Raw genomic sequence first — 17,864 nt, 5'->3', positions numbered from 1 at the left:
AAGTCAATGTATATGGATGTTTAATGCCATGTCATGTAGTAATTTACAAGTAATATTCCTTGTAGTGGAGGTTTCTAATCATGTACAAGTACTTTAAAAGGGATGATTCATATGATGTTATGTATTATCACAATGTATCATCATCTCATAGTAAAATTCCTTATTTGTAGAAGGTTTCTAATATAAGTATTAATAATACATATAGTTTATATGTATCTGTAGATTTGTGATGTAATATTATATTCATATAAAGTGTTTTGATAACAGTTCCCGTTTAATATGTTGTGAGTGTGAGTCTGGCTATTTAGTCATGTATGCAACTATTTGGCTTAATTGAGGACAATTAAGAAGCTAAGGTGAGGGGAGTGTTGTAATTTTAGTATATGATTTCAATTTAGACTGCTCTGTTTGATGCCATGTGGCATGGTGGGCATTTGTTATCAGAACAGGATACCAGTTGGTCATCATTTTGTAATAAAGATTAGCAACACTGGTCTGTTCTGGTGCTCGCAGAGTCTGCTTGTAAAATATGTCAACACTTTCAATAATAAATACCAATTAAATGTTAGGTCCTATCTGTGTCTGTCCACACATCCAAATATGGGAGGGTGGGCAGAATTGTTTGAAAAGCCAGGTTGAGAGAGAGGCTGGGGAGAGTGGAATGGAACGTTGAGATGTAAAGAGACAAGTAGTATGAGAGACTTATTCATTGGTGTATATATTTATTATCATAGTGTGCAAATAAAATGTTAAGTGTATATACTGTGTTGTGAACTTATGAACTCTTCCCCCTGCAAAATTGTGACACCTTTGACCTGTATCCTAACAAGGGTTTAAAAACATTACAATCATCAGAAAACAAATCAGTTAGTAACCTTATTTTAAGATGATATATAAACATGCATAGAAAACATTAATTTTCAACATATTTAGTAAACCTTATTATAAGATTATGTATAAACATGCATAGTAAACATAAATTATCAAATATTTTCAAAACTAGACACAAAAACAATTAGCACTCAAAAAAAGACATCCCTATTACATGATTGTATTTATAACAGCAATCGTTCCATCCATTTATATATATTCGGCCACCCCAACATTTTGAAATTATTAAATATCTCTGATAAAAAATTATTTATTGATCTTAATTTAGCTAATTCTATGCCACAGCTTTTGTTTTTTAGCTCAACATGAGTGAATTTTCTAATTGTATTTTGAAAAATATTTGGTAAAAATTAACAAAATTTGCTAAACATGCCAATAACTTTTAATATTCACAATGTAACTGTATGTTGGTGTTTAAAAGGGCATTAAATAATTTATGTATTAATTTATTTGAAAATTATTACACAATATTTGTTTTGTTCTATCGAAATACTGACTGAACAGAATAATGGGAAAGATAAAATTATGAACAAATAAGCATTGCTAGGGTCCATTCCTAGCATTTGCCTGTGACTTGACTCTTGAGATATTCGATATGTAAATTATTTTGCCTTTCTTTTGCAGTTAAGACATACATGTGTTGGAATTCTTTTTGTTAAGTATAAAAGTCTATTTAACTCTTAAGTGGCACAGTATGCAGGAAAAGAGGCTATATATTATTGTATAATAAATATATTATAAAATTGAAAAACTGGCATAAGAATAAATACAGCTGTCATGATAAGCAGAATGATGAATTTCAGAGCAGCTAAAATGATGGTGTTCTACATAAGCTGGCTTTTGTTATAATCTCTATATAGGTTCAGTCATGAAGTCTACCATTATTGGCACTTCTTCCACCAACACTTTGTCCTTGCAAAGTTCATTGTACTCTTCCAAATAAAAATCACTGCATTCCCTCATTGAGACAAGACAATTTATTATTTTCGCAAACCGTTTCTGGTGGTTGCTGGGGTGTTGAATCTTCAAAAAGTTTTGCAAGCATCTGGTAGCAGACAATTGCAACAGTTCAACCAAATTTGGGTTTTCAAGCTTGCATCGATCAGTGGAGAGTAGTGATAAAGTTGAAACTAATGCCATTTCCTCTCGACAAAAATTCAGTTCATGTAGTTTGTCAAATATTTTAACAATTCTATCACAAGCTTCTTTTGAAAAGAACATGTTCACATATTCATCAATGTGATACGCCTCACCATCAAATGACAAATAACAACCATACTGTTTCCTGTAGCCTTTGTGCATGACAACCAAGAAAAAATCCATACGACCTGTTTTTAAAATGTTACACCTGTCCTTCAGTGACAGGGATTGGAACTGTGGAATTTTCTTTGCAAAATTACAAAACCTGCCTATGAATTCATCAACAAGTGGCTCAAAGTGTTTTACATAAGCCATGCGTCCATCTGCATCAATGCCATAGTTTTTATACAAATCATTATGCTCTTCCTTGGAAATGGCTTTCCTTGACCCATACAATTCCTGCTTCTTTTGATGAAGTTCATAATAATTACATAAAGCTGCCTCAATTTGTTCATCAGTTATGATTACAGGACCAAATGGCAACAGATCATCCAATTTTTTCATGAGAACCTTAACACTTTCATCCGAAAAATCCTGAAATTCACGGTGGCCATCATCACAATATTCTTCAAGTTTTCGAGTAATCATTTCTGACTGGGGATCAAAATCATCATTTTTACTGTGATCATTTTCAACAGAGTACATGCTTTCAGACTCTGATGAACTTTCTTCCTTACCCTCTAGTCTATTTACACTTCTAATTGTCTCAGTTCTTTTTGCCAAAGTGTAGCGACCAAGCTTTGATTTCTCCTTCGCCATACCCAAATCTAAGCATTTCTTCAGACGGCAACTGGAGCAGTTTCCACGGTTTCTGTTAATTATTTCACAGTAGCCTCCCTTAGTGCACTTGTAATCCAGAACACGAAGCAGATATCGTCTGAAGAACCCTTTGCATGCTTCGCAGCTGATAACTCCATAATGCGACCCAGAAGCATTTCCGCCACATACCTTACATGGCGGAAATTGTAATGTATGCGTTCTTCTATTATTTTTTTCTTTAGAATTTTTTACAGCTGCCTGTGCTTCAGGGATATACTTGAAGCTTTCATTCTCTTCAGCATCTTGCAAGGCTGTGGCAGTAAATATGGGCAGTGAGTTGACATGTTCTGTAGTGACTGCTGGGTGATTTACAACTGGTTTGGTATCCATGATTACACAAGCAGGTGCCATGGAGTGTTGAGGATTGCCTCTATTAATCAACTGCGAACACCTCTTTGCTGTGTCCTTCACTGTCTCATTCTGTGTTCCATTAAGCTCCATCTGTTTTGAGGAAAGCTCGCACAGATGGGACAGCAACAACAGGCCTGGATACTGAATCTCCATGGCAAAAGAGTTGTTTGCCTGTGTTGACTCACTAGATATAGTAGGTTGAGTAACTAGACACAGTTTGTGTGGCTGAGATATGCTAGACCCGTCACTGATGTCATAAGCAATACCAAAATCATTAACATGCCCTGCGGCATCAGGTTGTCCATGTTTAAGTCCTTCATTTTCCATTATGTGTATTTTCCAACAAATCTGTTCACATGTTATATTTAAATTCAGAATCCATCATTACAATGGTCTTGTGGTTCATATCCAGAGATTCTTGAGATGAATGGCAATCTGAAAATTCAAGATTAAATTTATCATTTAGAATAGCACTATTGTAACAGGTACTTGTAGTGTTTTAGAAAAAAACAAATTTTTTTGTTGTTTTTTTTGCTTTTTTTGTAGGTAAGGCAGTCTAAAGCACAAAACAAAAAAACAAGTCCTTTAGATATGATCGAAAATAATCTGGGTTTTATGAACACTCAAAAGTTATTAAAAAGCTATACTTTCATTTAGGACAACACAAAATAAAGAATATTGACAAGGAATGTACAAATCCTAGACAGCCTTGTTGCTGTGTACCCAATCTGTAACAGCCCAATATATACACTCATTATCAAAAGGAACAATGAAGATATAACATAGCCTTTTTATTAAAAATATTTTGAACTTAAATATTTAAACTTGTTCATTGTTTGTCGCATCAACAACAACTTCACAGCATGAAACTAGAACCAAATAGATGCTCATGAAGTAATTTATCTTTATAATAGGGCTCGATTGGTCATTGTCGACTCGGGTACTACTTACATGTACCCCAGGTACTCTTAAGTATACTTACATGTACTCCGGGTACGGTAAATATACTATAACGTACCCGGGAAATTTAAAGCTTAATCGGTCATTGTTGGCTATTTTTTTAAAATTAAATATATTCACATTTATGTCAATTTTCTGTAAAATGGCCTCTATATTATCGAAACTCATACTCACAAAGCATGTTGACGCAGTTTTTTTTAAAAGAGAAGTTTGTTTAAGACAAGGGCTGTTTGTAAAACATGCATGCCCCCCATATGGGCTGTCCGTTGTAGTGGCAGCCATCGTGTGAATACGTTTTTTGTCACTGTGACCTTGACCTTTGACCTAGTGACCTGAAAATCAATAGGGGTCATCTGCGAGTCAGGATCAATGTACCTATGAAGTGTCATGATCCTAGGCAAAAGCGTTCTTTAGTTATCATCCGAAAATCATTTTACTATTTTGGGTCACCGTGACCTTGACCTTTGACTTTGTGACCTCAAAATCAATAGGGGTCATCTGCGAGTCATGATCAATCTACCTGTGAAGTTTCATGATCCTAGGCATATGCGTTCTTGAGTTATCATCCGAAAACCATTTTACGATTTCGGGTCACCGTGACCTTGACCTTTGACCTAGTGACCTCAAAATCAGTAGGGGTCATCTGCGAGTCATGAACAATCTACCCATGAAGTTTCATGATCCTAGGCGTATGCATTCTTGAGTTATCATCCGGAAACCATTTTACTATTTCGGGTCACTGTGACCTTGACCTTTGACCTAGTGACCTCAAAATCAATAGGGGTCATCTGCGAGTCATGATCAATCTACCCATGAAGTTTCATGATCCTAGGCGTATGCGTTCTTGAGTTATCATTCAAAAACCATTTTACTATTTCGGGTCACCGTGACCGTGACCTTTGACCTAGTGACCTCAAAATCGATAGGGGTCATCTGCGAGTCATGATCAATGTACCTATGAAGTTTCATGATCCTAGGCCCAAGCGTTCTTGAGTTATCGTCTGACAACCACCTGGTGGACGGACCAACAGACCGACATGAGCAAAGCAATATACCCCCTCTTCTTCGAAGGGGGGCATAAAAAATTGGGAGGGGGCGTGGGGGTGGGTAGGAGGGGGGTAGGGGGGAGTGAGAGGGGGCTTTAATGTGGGGTGGGGTTATTTATTAGATGTTTTAAAAATATATGGGCTGTCCGTTGTACTGGCAGCCATTGTGTGAATACGTTTTTTGTCACTGTGACCTTGACCTTTGACCTAGTGACATGAAAATCAATAGGGGTCATCTGCGAGTCACAATCAATGAACCTATGAAGTGTAATCATCCAAAAATCATTTTACTATTTCGTGTCACCGTGACCTTGACTTTTGACCTTGTGACCTAAAAATCAAAAGGGTTCATCTGCAAGTCATGATCAACCTACCTATGAAGTTTCATGATCCAAGGCATATGCGTTCTTGAGTTATCATCCGAAAATCATTTTACAATTTCAGGTCACCGTGACCTTGACCTTTGACCTAGTGACCTGAAAATCAATAGGGGTCATCTGCGAGTCATGATCAATCTACCTGTGAAGTTTCATGATCCTAGGCATATGCATTCTTGAATTATCATCCGAAAATCATTTTACTACTTCAGGTCACCATGACCTTGACCTTTGACCTAGTGACCTGAAAATCAATAGGGGTCACCTGCGAGTCATGATCAATCTACCCATGAAGTTTCATGATCCTAGGCGTTTGCGTTCTTGAGTTATCATTCGAAAACCATTTTACTATTTCGGGTCACCGTGACCTTGACCTTTAACCTAGTGACCTGAAAATCAATAGGGGTCATCTGCGAGTCATGATCAATCTACCCATGAAGTTTCATGATCCTAGGCGTATGCGTTCTTGAGTTATAATCCGGAAACCATTTTACTATATTAGGGTCACCGTGACCTTGACCTTTGACCTAGTGACCTCAAAATCGATAGGGGTCATCTGCAAGTCATGATCAATGTACCTATGAAGTTTCATGATCCTAGGCCCAAGCGTTCTTGAGTTATCGTCTGACAACCACCTGGTGGATGGACCAACAGACCGACATTAGCAAAGCAATATACCCCCTCTTCTTCGAAGGGGGGCATAAAAAATTGGGAGGGGGCGTGGGGGTGGGTAGGAGGGGGGTAGGGGGGAGTGAGAGGGGGCTTTAATGTGGGTGGGGTTATTTATTAGATGTTTAAAAAATATATGGGCTGTCCGTTGTACTGGCAGCCATTGTGTGAATACGTTTTTTGTCACTGTGACCTTGACCTTTGACCTAGTGACATGAAAATCAATAGGGGTCATCTGCGAGTCACAATCAATGAACCTATGAAGTGTAATCATCCAAAAATCATTTTACTATTTCGTGTCACTGTGACCTTGACTTTTGACCTTGTGACCTAAAAATCAAAAGGGTTCATCTGCAAGTCATGATCAACCTACCTATGAAGTTTCATGATCCAAGGTATATGCGTTCTTGAGTTATCATCCGAAAATCATTTTACAATTTCAGGTCACCGTGACCTTGACCTTTGACCTAGTGACCTGAAAATCAATAGGGGTCATCTGCGAGTCATGATCAATCTACCTATGAAGTTTCATGATCCTAGGCATATGCATTCTTGAATTATCATCCGAAAATCATTTTAGTACTTCAGGTCACCATGACCTTGACCTTTGACCTAGTGACCTGAAAATCAATAGGGGTCACCTGCGAGTCATGATCAATCTACCCATGAAGTTTCATGATCCTAGGCGTTTGCGTTCTTGAGTTATCATTCGAAAACCATTTTACTATTTCGGGTCACCGTGACCTTGACCTTTAACCTAGTGACCTGAAAATCAATAGGGGTCATCTGCGAGTCATGATCAATCTACCCATGAAGTTTCATGATCCTAGGCGTATGCGTTCTTGAGTTATAATCCGGAAACCATTTTACTATATTAGGGTCACCGTGACCTTGACCTTTGACCTAGTGACCTGAAAATCAATAGGTGTTATCTGCGAGTCATGATCAATCTACCCATAAAGTTTCATGATCCTAGGCGTATGCGTTCTTGAGTTATCATCCGGAAACCATTTTACTATTTCAGGTCACCGTGACCTTGACCTTTGACCTAGTGACCTCAAAATCAATAGGCGTCATCTGCGAGTCATGATCAATCTACCCATGAAGTTTCATGATCCTAGGCGTATGCATTCTTGAGTTATTATCCGGAAACCATTTTACTATTTCGGGTCACCGTGACCTTGACCTTTGACCTAGTGACCTCAAAATCAATAGGGGTCATCTGCGAGTCATGATCAATCTACCCATGAAGTTTCATGATCCTAGGCGTATGCGTTCTTGAGTTATCGTCTGACAACCATCTGGTGGACGGACGGACCGACCGACATGAGCAAAGCAAAATACCCCCTCTTCTTCGAAGAGGGGCATAATAATCGGTAGCGCGTTTTACGACATAGGATTTTAGGCGGGAATACAACTCGGGTACAGTCTAATATTGACCGGGTACGATTAAGTATATTTACCGTACCCGGGGTACATGTAAGTATACTTAAGAGTTCCCGGGGTACATGTAAGTAGTACCCAAGCCGACAATGACCAATGGAGCGATACTTAGGTGTTGAGATAAAAGCCCACTACCACATTCATGTAATTAAAATAAACTGTTGCCATGCTATTGTGGATATATTGTCAGCCAATCAATCGGGATGCCACAGGTTTTATACCCTCTGTGGGTCAGTGTGGGAGATTTTTTAGATCTCCTCAAAAGACACTAAGAACTGGTCCCATAGAGATCCCACCACTTCTTGTATGGTAGTCAAAAAGCGTCAATACTCCAGTGGAGCCCTGCACTTAATGAGATCACTGTGGTGTAGTGGATATGGTGTCCGCCTTGCCCCCAATGCCATTTATATGGGTGTGCAATTTAGATCTCTCCCAAAAGACACCAAGTACTGGTTCTACCCAGCCACAAGACTCATTGAATAGTCTAATTGTGTCGATGCTCCAGAGGAGCCCAGCACTTAATGGGAAGATAAAATCTGGGAATAATAGGAACAAGATCACTTCCAACACTAGGCAACAGCCTTGCACAACATTCAACAAACAAACAAACAAAAACAACAGTTTAGTGGTAGTCAACCTAATAAATTGCAATAATCCAACTCCCAGCTATTGACCCTCAGGGCCAATGGGAGCTGTTCGTTTGTACCCATAAAAGCTCAAATAATTGAAGAAGAACGTTCATTATCTGCTTATTATTGGTATGGACGACTAGGTTCAGGATACTGACTTTAATTAAGGATTTTATCGCTTTCGATAACACATGACTGCTATCTAAATACAACAGCTTACACGTACGAAAACATTGAATAATAACGAATACATCAACAAGAATAATACCATCAAAAATCAATCTCATCGTTGTTATGCACTGAATTTTGACTTTCTTACTATCAATAATCCGACTCAGCGAAAGAGTTACGTTTCTTGACCCACGTTTTTCTTGATAACCAATCATCAGGCGTGTAACAAACAGCACCACATTTTCAACCAACGGAATACTCGTTTTCAAAATTAGATAACAAACAGGAAGTGAGGCAATTAAGGAAATTGACCATTTGGTAAAATGTCAACAAATGCTTAACTTTTAAGACCCGTTCATTATATTAATCGGTGAAAATTGATTGACCGTTTGAAACACGAGTCAAATATTTTTAATATAGTCAGGTAAGATAACATGATTTCGCAAATGAAAATTACCGTTCTTTCTCACAGCAAAATTAATCTTAACTTTCTGTTATACTTATACTATAGTACAGTCAAGTATCTAACTGCCTACAGGCTACAACTGGCATGCCTCTATTTTACATCGAATTTAGACAGAGGCCCCGATCAAACAGGGCAGCACAATTTACCCAAAGCCACCCAAATACCCCCAAATACAGTCAAGTTACCATTACCGGATCATTACCCATACAGTAGCAATCACTTTGATGTTCAAGACTGCGTATCGCAATAAATAGTCGACATTTTTTATTGATTTTTTTGCACACAACATCTTCAAGGCCTGTTTTTTAATACGCATTGATTGAGTCTTAATCGGAGCTACTCTTTCTTAAACATTTCAGTATGTTTTGCTGATATGTATATACGACTTTGTTGACTTCCGTCTTGTTTCCAAGTCGGGGCTGAACACTATTTGCGGCCACATGCTATAACTCTAAGTAAGAAAAGTAAGAAGTTTGCACATTAATTTAAAGGCCATTTAGAAGTCTCTCTGCCTGCAAAAGTCCATCAGTTTTGATTTGTGTTAAAGATTTCGCAACACCTTTTAAAAATGAAATGAAGAATAAGGGCAATAACGGATCAAGTGTGAGAATATGCGTATTGATGATACATTTTGTTAAAATATATGCAAAACTTGTTGAATCTTTCAATAAATGATCTAAATCTTAATGTTTTATTTCTGTTACATGTTCAATGTCGATGATTAGATATGATTAAAACAATTTACATGGTTTATAAGATTCCCATATCTTTTCGATCTTTTGAGGATTTTCAACAGATAATTCACACAAGAACGTCATGCGTAAAATTTTGATACAAGATAACATATAGAAAACAAAAACAAAAAAATTGAATATACTTAATAACTGGCAATGTTACTTGGTCATTGTAAACAACACAGTTCATGTTTGAACAGTTCAAATAGTGTGTTATATGCCCTCCTGAATAGTTTCGATCACGTGTTCCGTTATGGCTACAACTGATCCGTTAATGCATGAATTCTGAGGCGAAAAAAGGTCACAAATACATTTTGTCTGCTCTTAAAAATAAGACTATGCGCTGAAACAGTAAGCAAAGGTTATATTTAATCAAACAGGTGTAAAAGAAGTCTCAAAACATTTATTGCTTTTCACCAGAACAACTTTATTACGCTACTGATCCGGTAATGGTAACTTGACTGTACTCATAATTTAGACTCATTATGGCATCATGTTTGTCCATAATTGGACTTTTTGAACATACAGTTTGTCAACCAGTTCCCAATAATCAGCAGTTCAGATTAATTTGTATTAAATTTTCCATAATGCCCCAATGAACACAAAATGATTAGTGTCTAAGGTAAACATTAGGTAAAGGAATAAATGTACAAAGTTTTAGCAAGAAAGCTTTTGTATTATATGGACAGGGGGATAAATGCAGCAAAAAGTTAACCGGAACTGATTTAATGAGTTATGTTTTGAAATGCGCATAATCCGCATATGGATAAAGAAGGCTTTATTATTTTCAAATAAACGTTTTTCTGATTGAAAACCAAGCCATGACAATGTTTTGAAATACTAATTCTGTAATTTGAATGATTTTTAATAATTTTCCTAAGGGTGAACTTTAATTGTCTATTTTTTACAAAAAAATGCATATGCAATCTGGTCTAACCTGTTATCATACAAAATAAATTTTACCCTTTATTTTTACATCATCTCACATTGAGACTAAATCCTGAAAGAAATTATTGCAGTCGAAAGAATTTTAAAAATTTGCCCAGTGATTCTAAACTGGTTGACTGACTGTATTTTTGGACTTTTTTAATCAAGTGAATTTAAAATAATGATTTTGTGCTGATTAGAAGTCATTAGGGTTAGGTTTTTAATTCTTAAGATACCACGTTTTTCTTAATATTGCTTCAATTGATTAAAAAACTCCAAAAATATGGTCAATTATGCCATACATTCTCATTATCTCCTCCAGAGACACCAAGTACTGGTTCTTCCCAGGAAATGGACTCGAAATAGACTCTGCCCATAATACTCAAAAGAGCAGTTGGCAGTAAACAGAGATAGATAGATAGACCGGGGGTCACCCAAATTGAATAGGATACAGGGCAAAGGGAATATATGTATGTTGAACATTATACATAAGGGGCCCATACATAGTATTTGTATGTTGTCAGTCACTGTCACAACTATTCAAATGGCAAACAATTCTTTTGGGAGAATCGGATCCTCACATTTGACATTCATGAAGTCTGGCAAAACAATTGATATAATAAACAAATTAAGTAGCATTTGAAAACAGATGCATATCACATTGATGATTTACAGGCCAATTGCAATCTTAAAGCCCAAGTCTCACTATTGCCGTAAAGCCGGCAGCGTCCCGGCAGAGCACCCTGTAAACTGTTACTCCACCGGCACTCACCGGGGCTTTACCAGCATCAGACCCCGGCAGAGCTACGGCAACACCCCGGTTTATCCCTGGTCGTCGCCAGTAATGCCCAGGCGGGGCCGTGGTGAATGCTGGTGGCGTCCCAGCAGAGCGCCGGTTTACCGGTGTACCGTAGCTATACCCTGCCGGCATTCACGAGGGCACCACCGGCGACAACCGGGGCGTTGCCGTAGCTCTGCCAGGGTCTGTATGGACCCCGGTGTAGCAACAGTGCCGTCCCGGTTGTTCCTGTCGCTGCGCCAGTGGTTGCCTTGAGGTATTAAACAATTTAATACTTTCCGGGTGTAGCCCCTGTCGTCCCTGGTTCATCCCGGTTGTCCCCTGTGGAGCCCGGTTCATCCTGGTAGAGCCCTGGTTCATCCCAGTAGATCCTGGATCACACACTGGGGCTTCACCGTCATCATAGTGAGACTGGGCTTAAAACTTCCACCTTTACATGTATATGACCATCTGTGTTGCTTCAGAGCTGTAGCATATACATTTTGGTACACTTTTTGAAGCATTTAGAAAGACCCAATTTACAAGATGGTCAGTATACATTAATTTTGGTCAAGTTCCATGAAATGAACTTTTTTCACAAATGCAGGCATTTAATTCTTTACAGTGATAAATGTAAGCATTGGCATTAAATAGCTCCAGTATAATACAATAAAGGAATTTTAGAACATTTTTTTACCCCACCTGGGCTTGAACCACTGTTTTTTTTTCATTTAAAAGCTATTGCCCTTACTACTCTGCCAACAGTGCTGTTACATCGCATGAAGAATGTTTAACATTTTATAGGCAATCCATGTATTATTTATTTTCACATAATAACACAAAACAGGAGCACTCCATATTGTTTTATAATTTTGCTATTGCAATCTTTCATAATTTTATTAGCTCAGCTGTTTTCATAGCCAGCTCGTCGTCTTGTGTCTTGTCCGTCGTCGTGTTGTCCGCGTCGTGCTAAAACCTAAACATTTTGCCAAGGTTTTGAACATTGGCTCAAAAATCAAAGTGCTTCAACCTCCAACTTTGAAACTTCATATGTAGCTGCACCCTGATGAGTTCTACATGCCACATCCATTTTTGGGTCACTAGGTCAAAGGTCAAGGTCACTGTGACCTCTAAAAAAAAATATCTGACAAGCTTTCATCTATTGTTTCACCCGCAGCTGAGCGTGGCATCCGTTAGGCGATGTTCTTGTCATTTTTATGCCCCCGAAGGAGTGCATAAAGTGATCGCACTGTCCAGTTGTCCGTCCATCTGTCCGTCACAGTTTTCGTTTAGGTTTCGAAAAATGCTCATAGCTTCTATGTCGCTTCAGATGTAACCTTCATGTTTGGTATGCATGTGTATATGGACATGGCCTTTCCATACGCACACAAATTTAGACCCCTTGGACCTTGAACTTAGGGTCCGAGTTTAGGTTTCCAAATCAGAGTTTAGGTTTCGAATAATGCTCATAACATCTATGTCGCTTCAGATGTAACCTTCATATTTTTTATGCATGTGTATATGGACAAGGGCTTTCCATACGCACACAAATTTTGACCCCTTGGACCTTGACCGTGAACTTAGGGTCCGAGTTTAGGTTTCGAAATCTGAGTTTAGGTTTCGAAAAATGCTCATAACTTCTATCAAAGCGTTTATCGGGGCATATGTCATCCTATGGAGACAGCTCTTGTTCATTGATGATAACTGAAACATATTTTTAGTATGAATCCAATCAAAATGTGTTATTTCCCTCCCTGATGTAAAGAGTACTTTTCTTTTTTTTAATCAGTGACAAAAAATGAAAATTGTCATTTCGAACAAAGTCCTTTACAGTCATTTTCCACTGTAAATTCAACTAACACTCCAAGCTTGTCAGGCACGAGTTGGCAAGTGTTCAGGGTACTTACAAGGCATACAATGAACTACAATAGATTACTTTATATCAAATAGAGGCCTCTATCAGGATTATAAATACTTTACCCATAAAATAATTATCGGTATACTTTGATTTGTATGCCCCCGGATTGAAAGCATATTGTTTTTGGCCTGTCTGTCTGTCATTCATTCATTGTGTGTGTCCCAAAACTGTAACCTTGGTTAAAGTTTGGTCATAACTTTTTGAATATTGAAGATAGCAACTTGATATTTGGCATGTATGTGTATCTCATGAAGCTGCACATTTTGAGTGGTGAAAAGTCATGGTCAAGGTCATCCTTCAAGGTCAAAATTAAAAAAATACAACCCAAGGGAAGTAATAAGCTTTAAAAGGGAGATAATTTCTAAACCTGCCAAATGATATATTGAAATTTTATTTCAAAGCGGCGCAAAAGCGGGCAGGTCGAGCTACAAAGACCTCGTGAAGAGGCCAGAAGGACATGTAAATAAACTCTGATACACACACACGTACATTGTGTTTCTGACAAACACCTCTCTTGTTTTCTGTTAAAAACCATGTATTTTGCTAACAAAATTTTCAAAATATTATATATTTCTCAGTAATGTATTCAATTGATATTCTACAGGTACACTGGAATGGAAAACAGCCATGTCAGATATACAGCTTTCACATCCAACCGAGTCATCTCTGACTGTCCATCAAGAAGGCAAGACATTGCTAATTGATAAGAAAAATACTAAGTATGCAACTATAGGAGGTATTATATCAAGGATTTTGCTGCCCGTTAAAAAGAGGAAAGTGGAGAATGTCAAAAAACAGAGGTCCAAAAACCATGGGGTGTCACAGAAGCAATGTAAACTGTCATTTCCACCATGTAAGGTCTGCCTTGGAAAGGGAACAGGATTGCATTATGGTGTAAACAGTTGTGAATCTTGTAAATCCTTTTTCCGAAGATGCCTTACAAGAAAGGAAGAATATAAATGTTCAAAGGGCAAAAACTGCCCTGTGACATCACAGGTGCGTGGAAACTGCTCTGGTTGTCGATATTTACGGTGCCTTGAAGTTGGAATGTCCAGAGAGGCCGCATGTTTGGGGAGATATACCTTGTCTCGGAGAACAAAAACCATCATGGAAGCAAAGGGCGAGGAAGGTGCCCCAGATATTGATGTCAGCAAAAAGGCTTCAAACAGGATACGAAAGGATGGTCTCTCTGCAAGCAGCCCTTATTCATGCATTGACACCATCAAGGTGGCTGCAGATGGTTCTGAGGCTGATACATGTAGTCCTATTCAGGACCAATTGTTGACTGAGACAAAGTATATGCCTCTAAAGACCTCTGCAATTATAGAAGTGACTATTGAAGAGGGAAAGCAGGCAAGTTGGAAGTATATTAAAGATGATCATCCACAGATGTATATTGATCTTGTAGAGCAATTAGTGTCGGCCATGAAGGAAATTCGACCATTTGGGAGCATTGTTACTGAGGAAGAAATAAAAGCTAAGTTACAAGAGGACTATGAAAGTTATATGACTAAAGCTGAGGTGTTTGGGAAAATGAAGCCAGTTCCACAAGATGAGTATGTGACCTTGTTAGAAACAACTGGTATTGATATTGATGGGCGTCAGGAATTCCTACGCCAGTCGGCAATGTCTTGCCAACCTGTACTCCACAGCTATATAGCCTTTGCAAATGTGGTACCTGGGTTTTCGTCACTGTCACTTGAGGATCAGTGCAGTTTATTGAAAACCTCACACTTCGAAGTGTTTTTATTTTTGACTTACAAAGGTTACGATTCAGACTTGCAAATGATCTTGACTGAAACAGGGAAAGCTTACCACATTGACCAGGCAGCTGATATATTTTATTCGAGAAATCTCATTAATTCCATATTTGATGTCTGTAAGAAAATTCAGGCACTTTGTCTGTCAAAGGAGGAGACAGCCCTGTTGCTGGCCATAGCAGTGACATTTGGGGACCGATGCAATCTTGAAGATTCCATCAGCGTTGAAGAAATTCAGATGCAAGTTGTGAGCATTTTCAGATGGTACTTGTCAGTATCTCGGCCTCACAATGCCTCGAAATTTTTTACAAAATTGTGGACTGCTTCGTTGCAATGAGAGCAGTGAATGACCGGTATCTCAAAGAGTATGGTGTCATTTGTCAGGACAAATTGGTCCAAAAGGAGGCTCCAATCTGGCTAGCGTACATAAACCCCAAGACGGTTCAGAAAAACAGCCAAAGGTCTAATACAAGTGATGATGATACGTTTGAACTATGTAGTAAGGACTGCAGCAGTTGATGTTCAAGTATCATCATCTTGGGTTATAAAGGGCCTCGGAATAAGAATTGAATTTCATGCTAAAATTGTTAAAGTATGCTTTGTAAATTGTAATCTATAGATTTGATACTTCTTTTAGATATATATGTTTCATTTTGATTTTGAAATTTAAGAGTTAGGTAAAGCAGATTGTTTTTGTTTTTGACATACATGTACCATGATACCAACGAGGCAAAAATTACAATGTACCAGAGACTTATAAGGACATGAAATGTTTTCAGTAACTTATCCCTTTTCTCATACATTTAGTATAGGCCCTCCATATAGTATCGTGTTTTTAAGGAAAAACCCTCAAGAAGTGCTGGACAGTTAATATTTTTCAATTTATAGAAGTTGTAATACATTTGATGGTTATACATGAATATAACGACAATCATTCTCTAATATCATGATTTCCGGTGTTGATTGGAAAGTAGGTCATGTTTATTCTAGGGTGATGCTATGATTTTAAATGACATAAAACACAATAATGTTAGTTTTTTATGGATTAATAATAGCTTTGTCAAATGTTTTACAGGTATATGCGGCTTATTTTTTAATAAAATGTAAAAATCTTTTAAGAACAATGTAAGCAAGAATTTCGTTTTTCCATTCATATACTATTTTTTAGAACAAGCACATGCACATTGTATCAAATCTTAACAACCAATCAGAAGGCTGATATTATGAGAACGACTGTACCTGATACAGACTACTACAGGGAGCTGAATCTAGCCAGTATTTTGTCAAAAACAATACCGATTTTAATGCAGTTTATTATGGATTGACATATAACAAATGTGTGTTTTTGTATGTGCTTACTTCCAAACTGTGTATTTATTCATTAATAAGGCTGATGGATAGACATGCTATATGACAAATTTGAATGATTTCAGTCTTGTGATTGATTGGTTGTCAAGTTGGAGAAATTATTTGAGCTGCGCTCTATGTATGTCATCATGAGTACCGTATGCAATCTGCACAGGCTAATCAGGCACGACACTCTTTGCCTACAATGGATTTTGATTTAAAGTAACATAAATTCTCAAAATCAACAAACATTTAGTACACTATTTCATAAAATTAAGTTAATACATAAAAAATCAGTGTTCCTTATAGAAATAGCCAAAATTTCAATTATAGATGTGGTATGGTAACATTGATTTAACAAGATACAAAATTCTCTTTTTTATTTTTTTGTGCGACAATATATTTCAAGTTAATTTCCCGCCATGATATCCGAACACTGGCTTTGGGCAGCGTTGGAAGAACGACGTTCCCTGGTAAATTTTAGATATCATAGCCGGAAATTCACATGGAACATACATTTGTATTGTGACACAAAAAAATGAGCATTTTGTATTGCATTTAATTGATGTTACCAGACCACATCTACAGTTGTAATTTTGGCTATTGCTACAAAAGAACTTTGATTCTTTATTTGTTAACTTTATTTTTCAAAATATTGTAAGATTAATATTTGTTGATTTTGAGTGTTTATGGGCTTTTAAAGAGCCTTATTTAAAATGAGTAATTTCATAAAAGTGGAAACTGTCGTTCACACAGGCACATCTGAGACCATACTTTAGGCATGTGCATTAACCCTTTCAGTGCGGGAACCGAACTTTGAAGGCCTTTGCAAACAGTTTGGATCCAGATGAGATGCCACAGAACGTGGCGTCTCATCAGGATCCAGACTGTTTGCTATTCTGATAGTATTCTTTGAAAAAAATCGAAGAATATGCTAATTTTAGAAATTCAGCAGACGACATTTTAGCAGAAGACAAATTTCCCAGCATTCAAAGGGTTAATCACTGATAAGCCTTCACAGACAATAAGCCTGGTTTTTCCAGAGTGGGGCCCTTTTTACATCTGTTAACCATTAGCTGTTGAATATCTGTTAACCATTAGCTGTTGAACATCTGTTAACCATTAGCTGTTGGTACTTTAACTAGAAAAAGTATTGCACTTACATGTTATCAATTGAAAACCATGCACGCTTGTTTTTCAATTATGTTGCATCAAATATTTCAAATGATTTTTTTTAATGTCTAGTAACTGGCTGCCTGGTGTAATACGATTATGATTTGATGTTTATAAAGTTATACATCTGTTGATCTGTTAATTTGAATACTGCAAAGTTTTATGACTTTTCGGGCATAATATAAATCACTGAGCGATGATGCATGTCTTTCTCTTTAATTTTAATAAAGCACAGGTGCATAGACCCACAGTTGGCCAAAGGTTA

The 17,864-nt window shown here is 37.5% G+C and overlaps 2 protein-coding genes across 4 annotated transcripts in view; one reads left to right on the top strand and one right to left on the bottom strand.

The window, feature by feature from the left end:
* Positions 1-295: 295 nt before the first annotated feature.
* Positions 296-17,864, bottom strand: part of LOC127842874 (vitamin D3 receptor B-like) — a 56,359-nt gene continuing 38,790 nt past the window's right edge. The window contains exons 1-2 of one of the 3 annotated variants that reach the window (XM_052372634.1): positions 8,645-8,758; positions 297-3,636 (exon numbers count right to left, since the gene is read on the bottom strand). In XM_052372634.1, coding sequence (XP_052228594.1) covers positions 1,744-3,528 — 1,785 coding nt within the window. In that variant the 5' untranslated portion in view covers positions 3,529-3,636; positions 8,645-8,758 and the 3' untranslated portion in view covers positions 297-1,743. Of the gene's footprint in view, positions 3,637-8,593; positions 8,759-17,864 lie in introns of those variants that run through there. The other 2 variants (XM_052372631.1, XM_052372643.1) reach the window with 2 other exon arrangements.
* On the top strand, positions 8,776-17,799 carry LOC127842885 (probable nuclear hormone receptor HR3). The gene is made up of 2 exons (XM_052372658.1): positions 8,776-8,920; positions 13,924-17,799. Exon 2 carries the CDS (start codon positions 13,947-13,949, stop codon positions 15,414-15,416), a length of 1,470 nt encoding a protein of 489 aa, XP_052228618.1. The 5' UTR covers positions 8,776-8,920; positions 13,924-13,946; the 3' UTR covers positions 15,417-17,799.

Source organism: Dreissena polymorpha, chromosome 1, assembly GCF_020536995.1.
Source record: "Dreissena polymorpha isolate Duluth1 chromosome 1, UMN_Dpol_1.0, whole genome shotgun sequence".
NCBI classification, from domain to species: Eukaryota; Metazoa; Mollusca; class Bivalvia; order Myida; family Dreissenidae; genus Dreissena; species Dreissena polymorpha.
This window is presented reverse-complemented; position numbering and strand designations above follow the sequence as displayed.

Bases quoted from the DNA above. Each gene is read 5' to 3' on its own strand.
- LOC127842885 (XM_052372658.1), top strand. From the start codon at position 13,947: ATGTCAGATATACAGCTTTCACATCCAACCGAGTCATCTCTGACTGTC.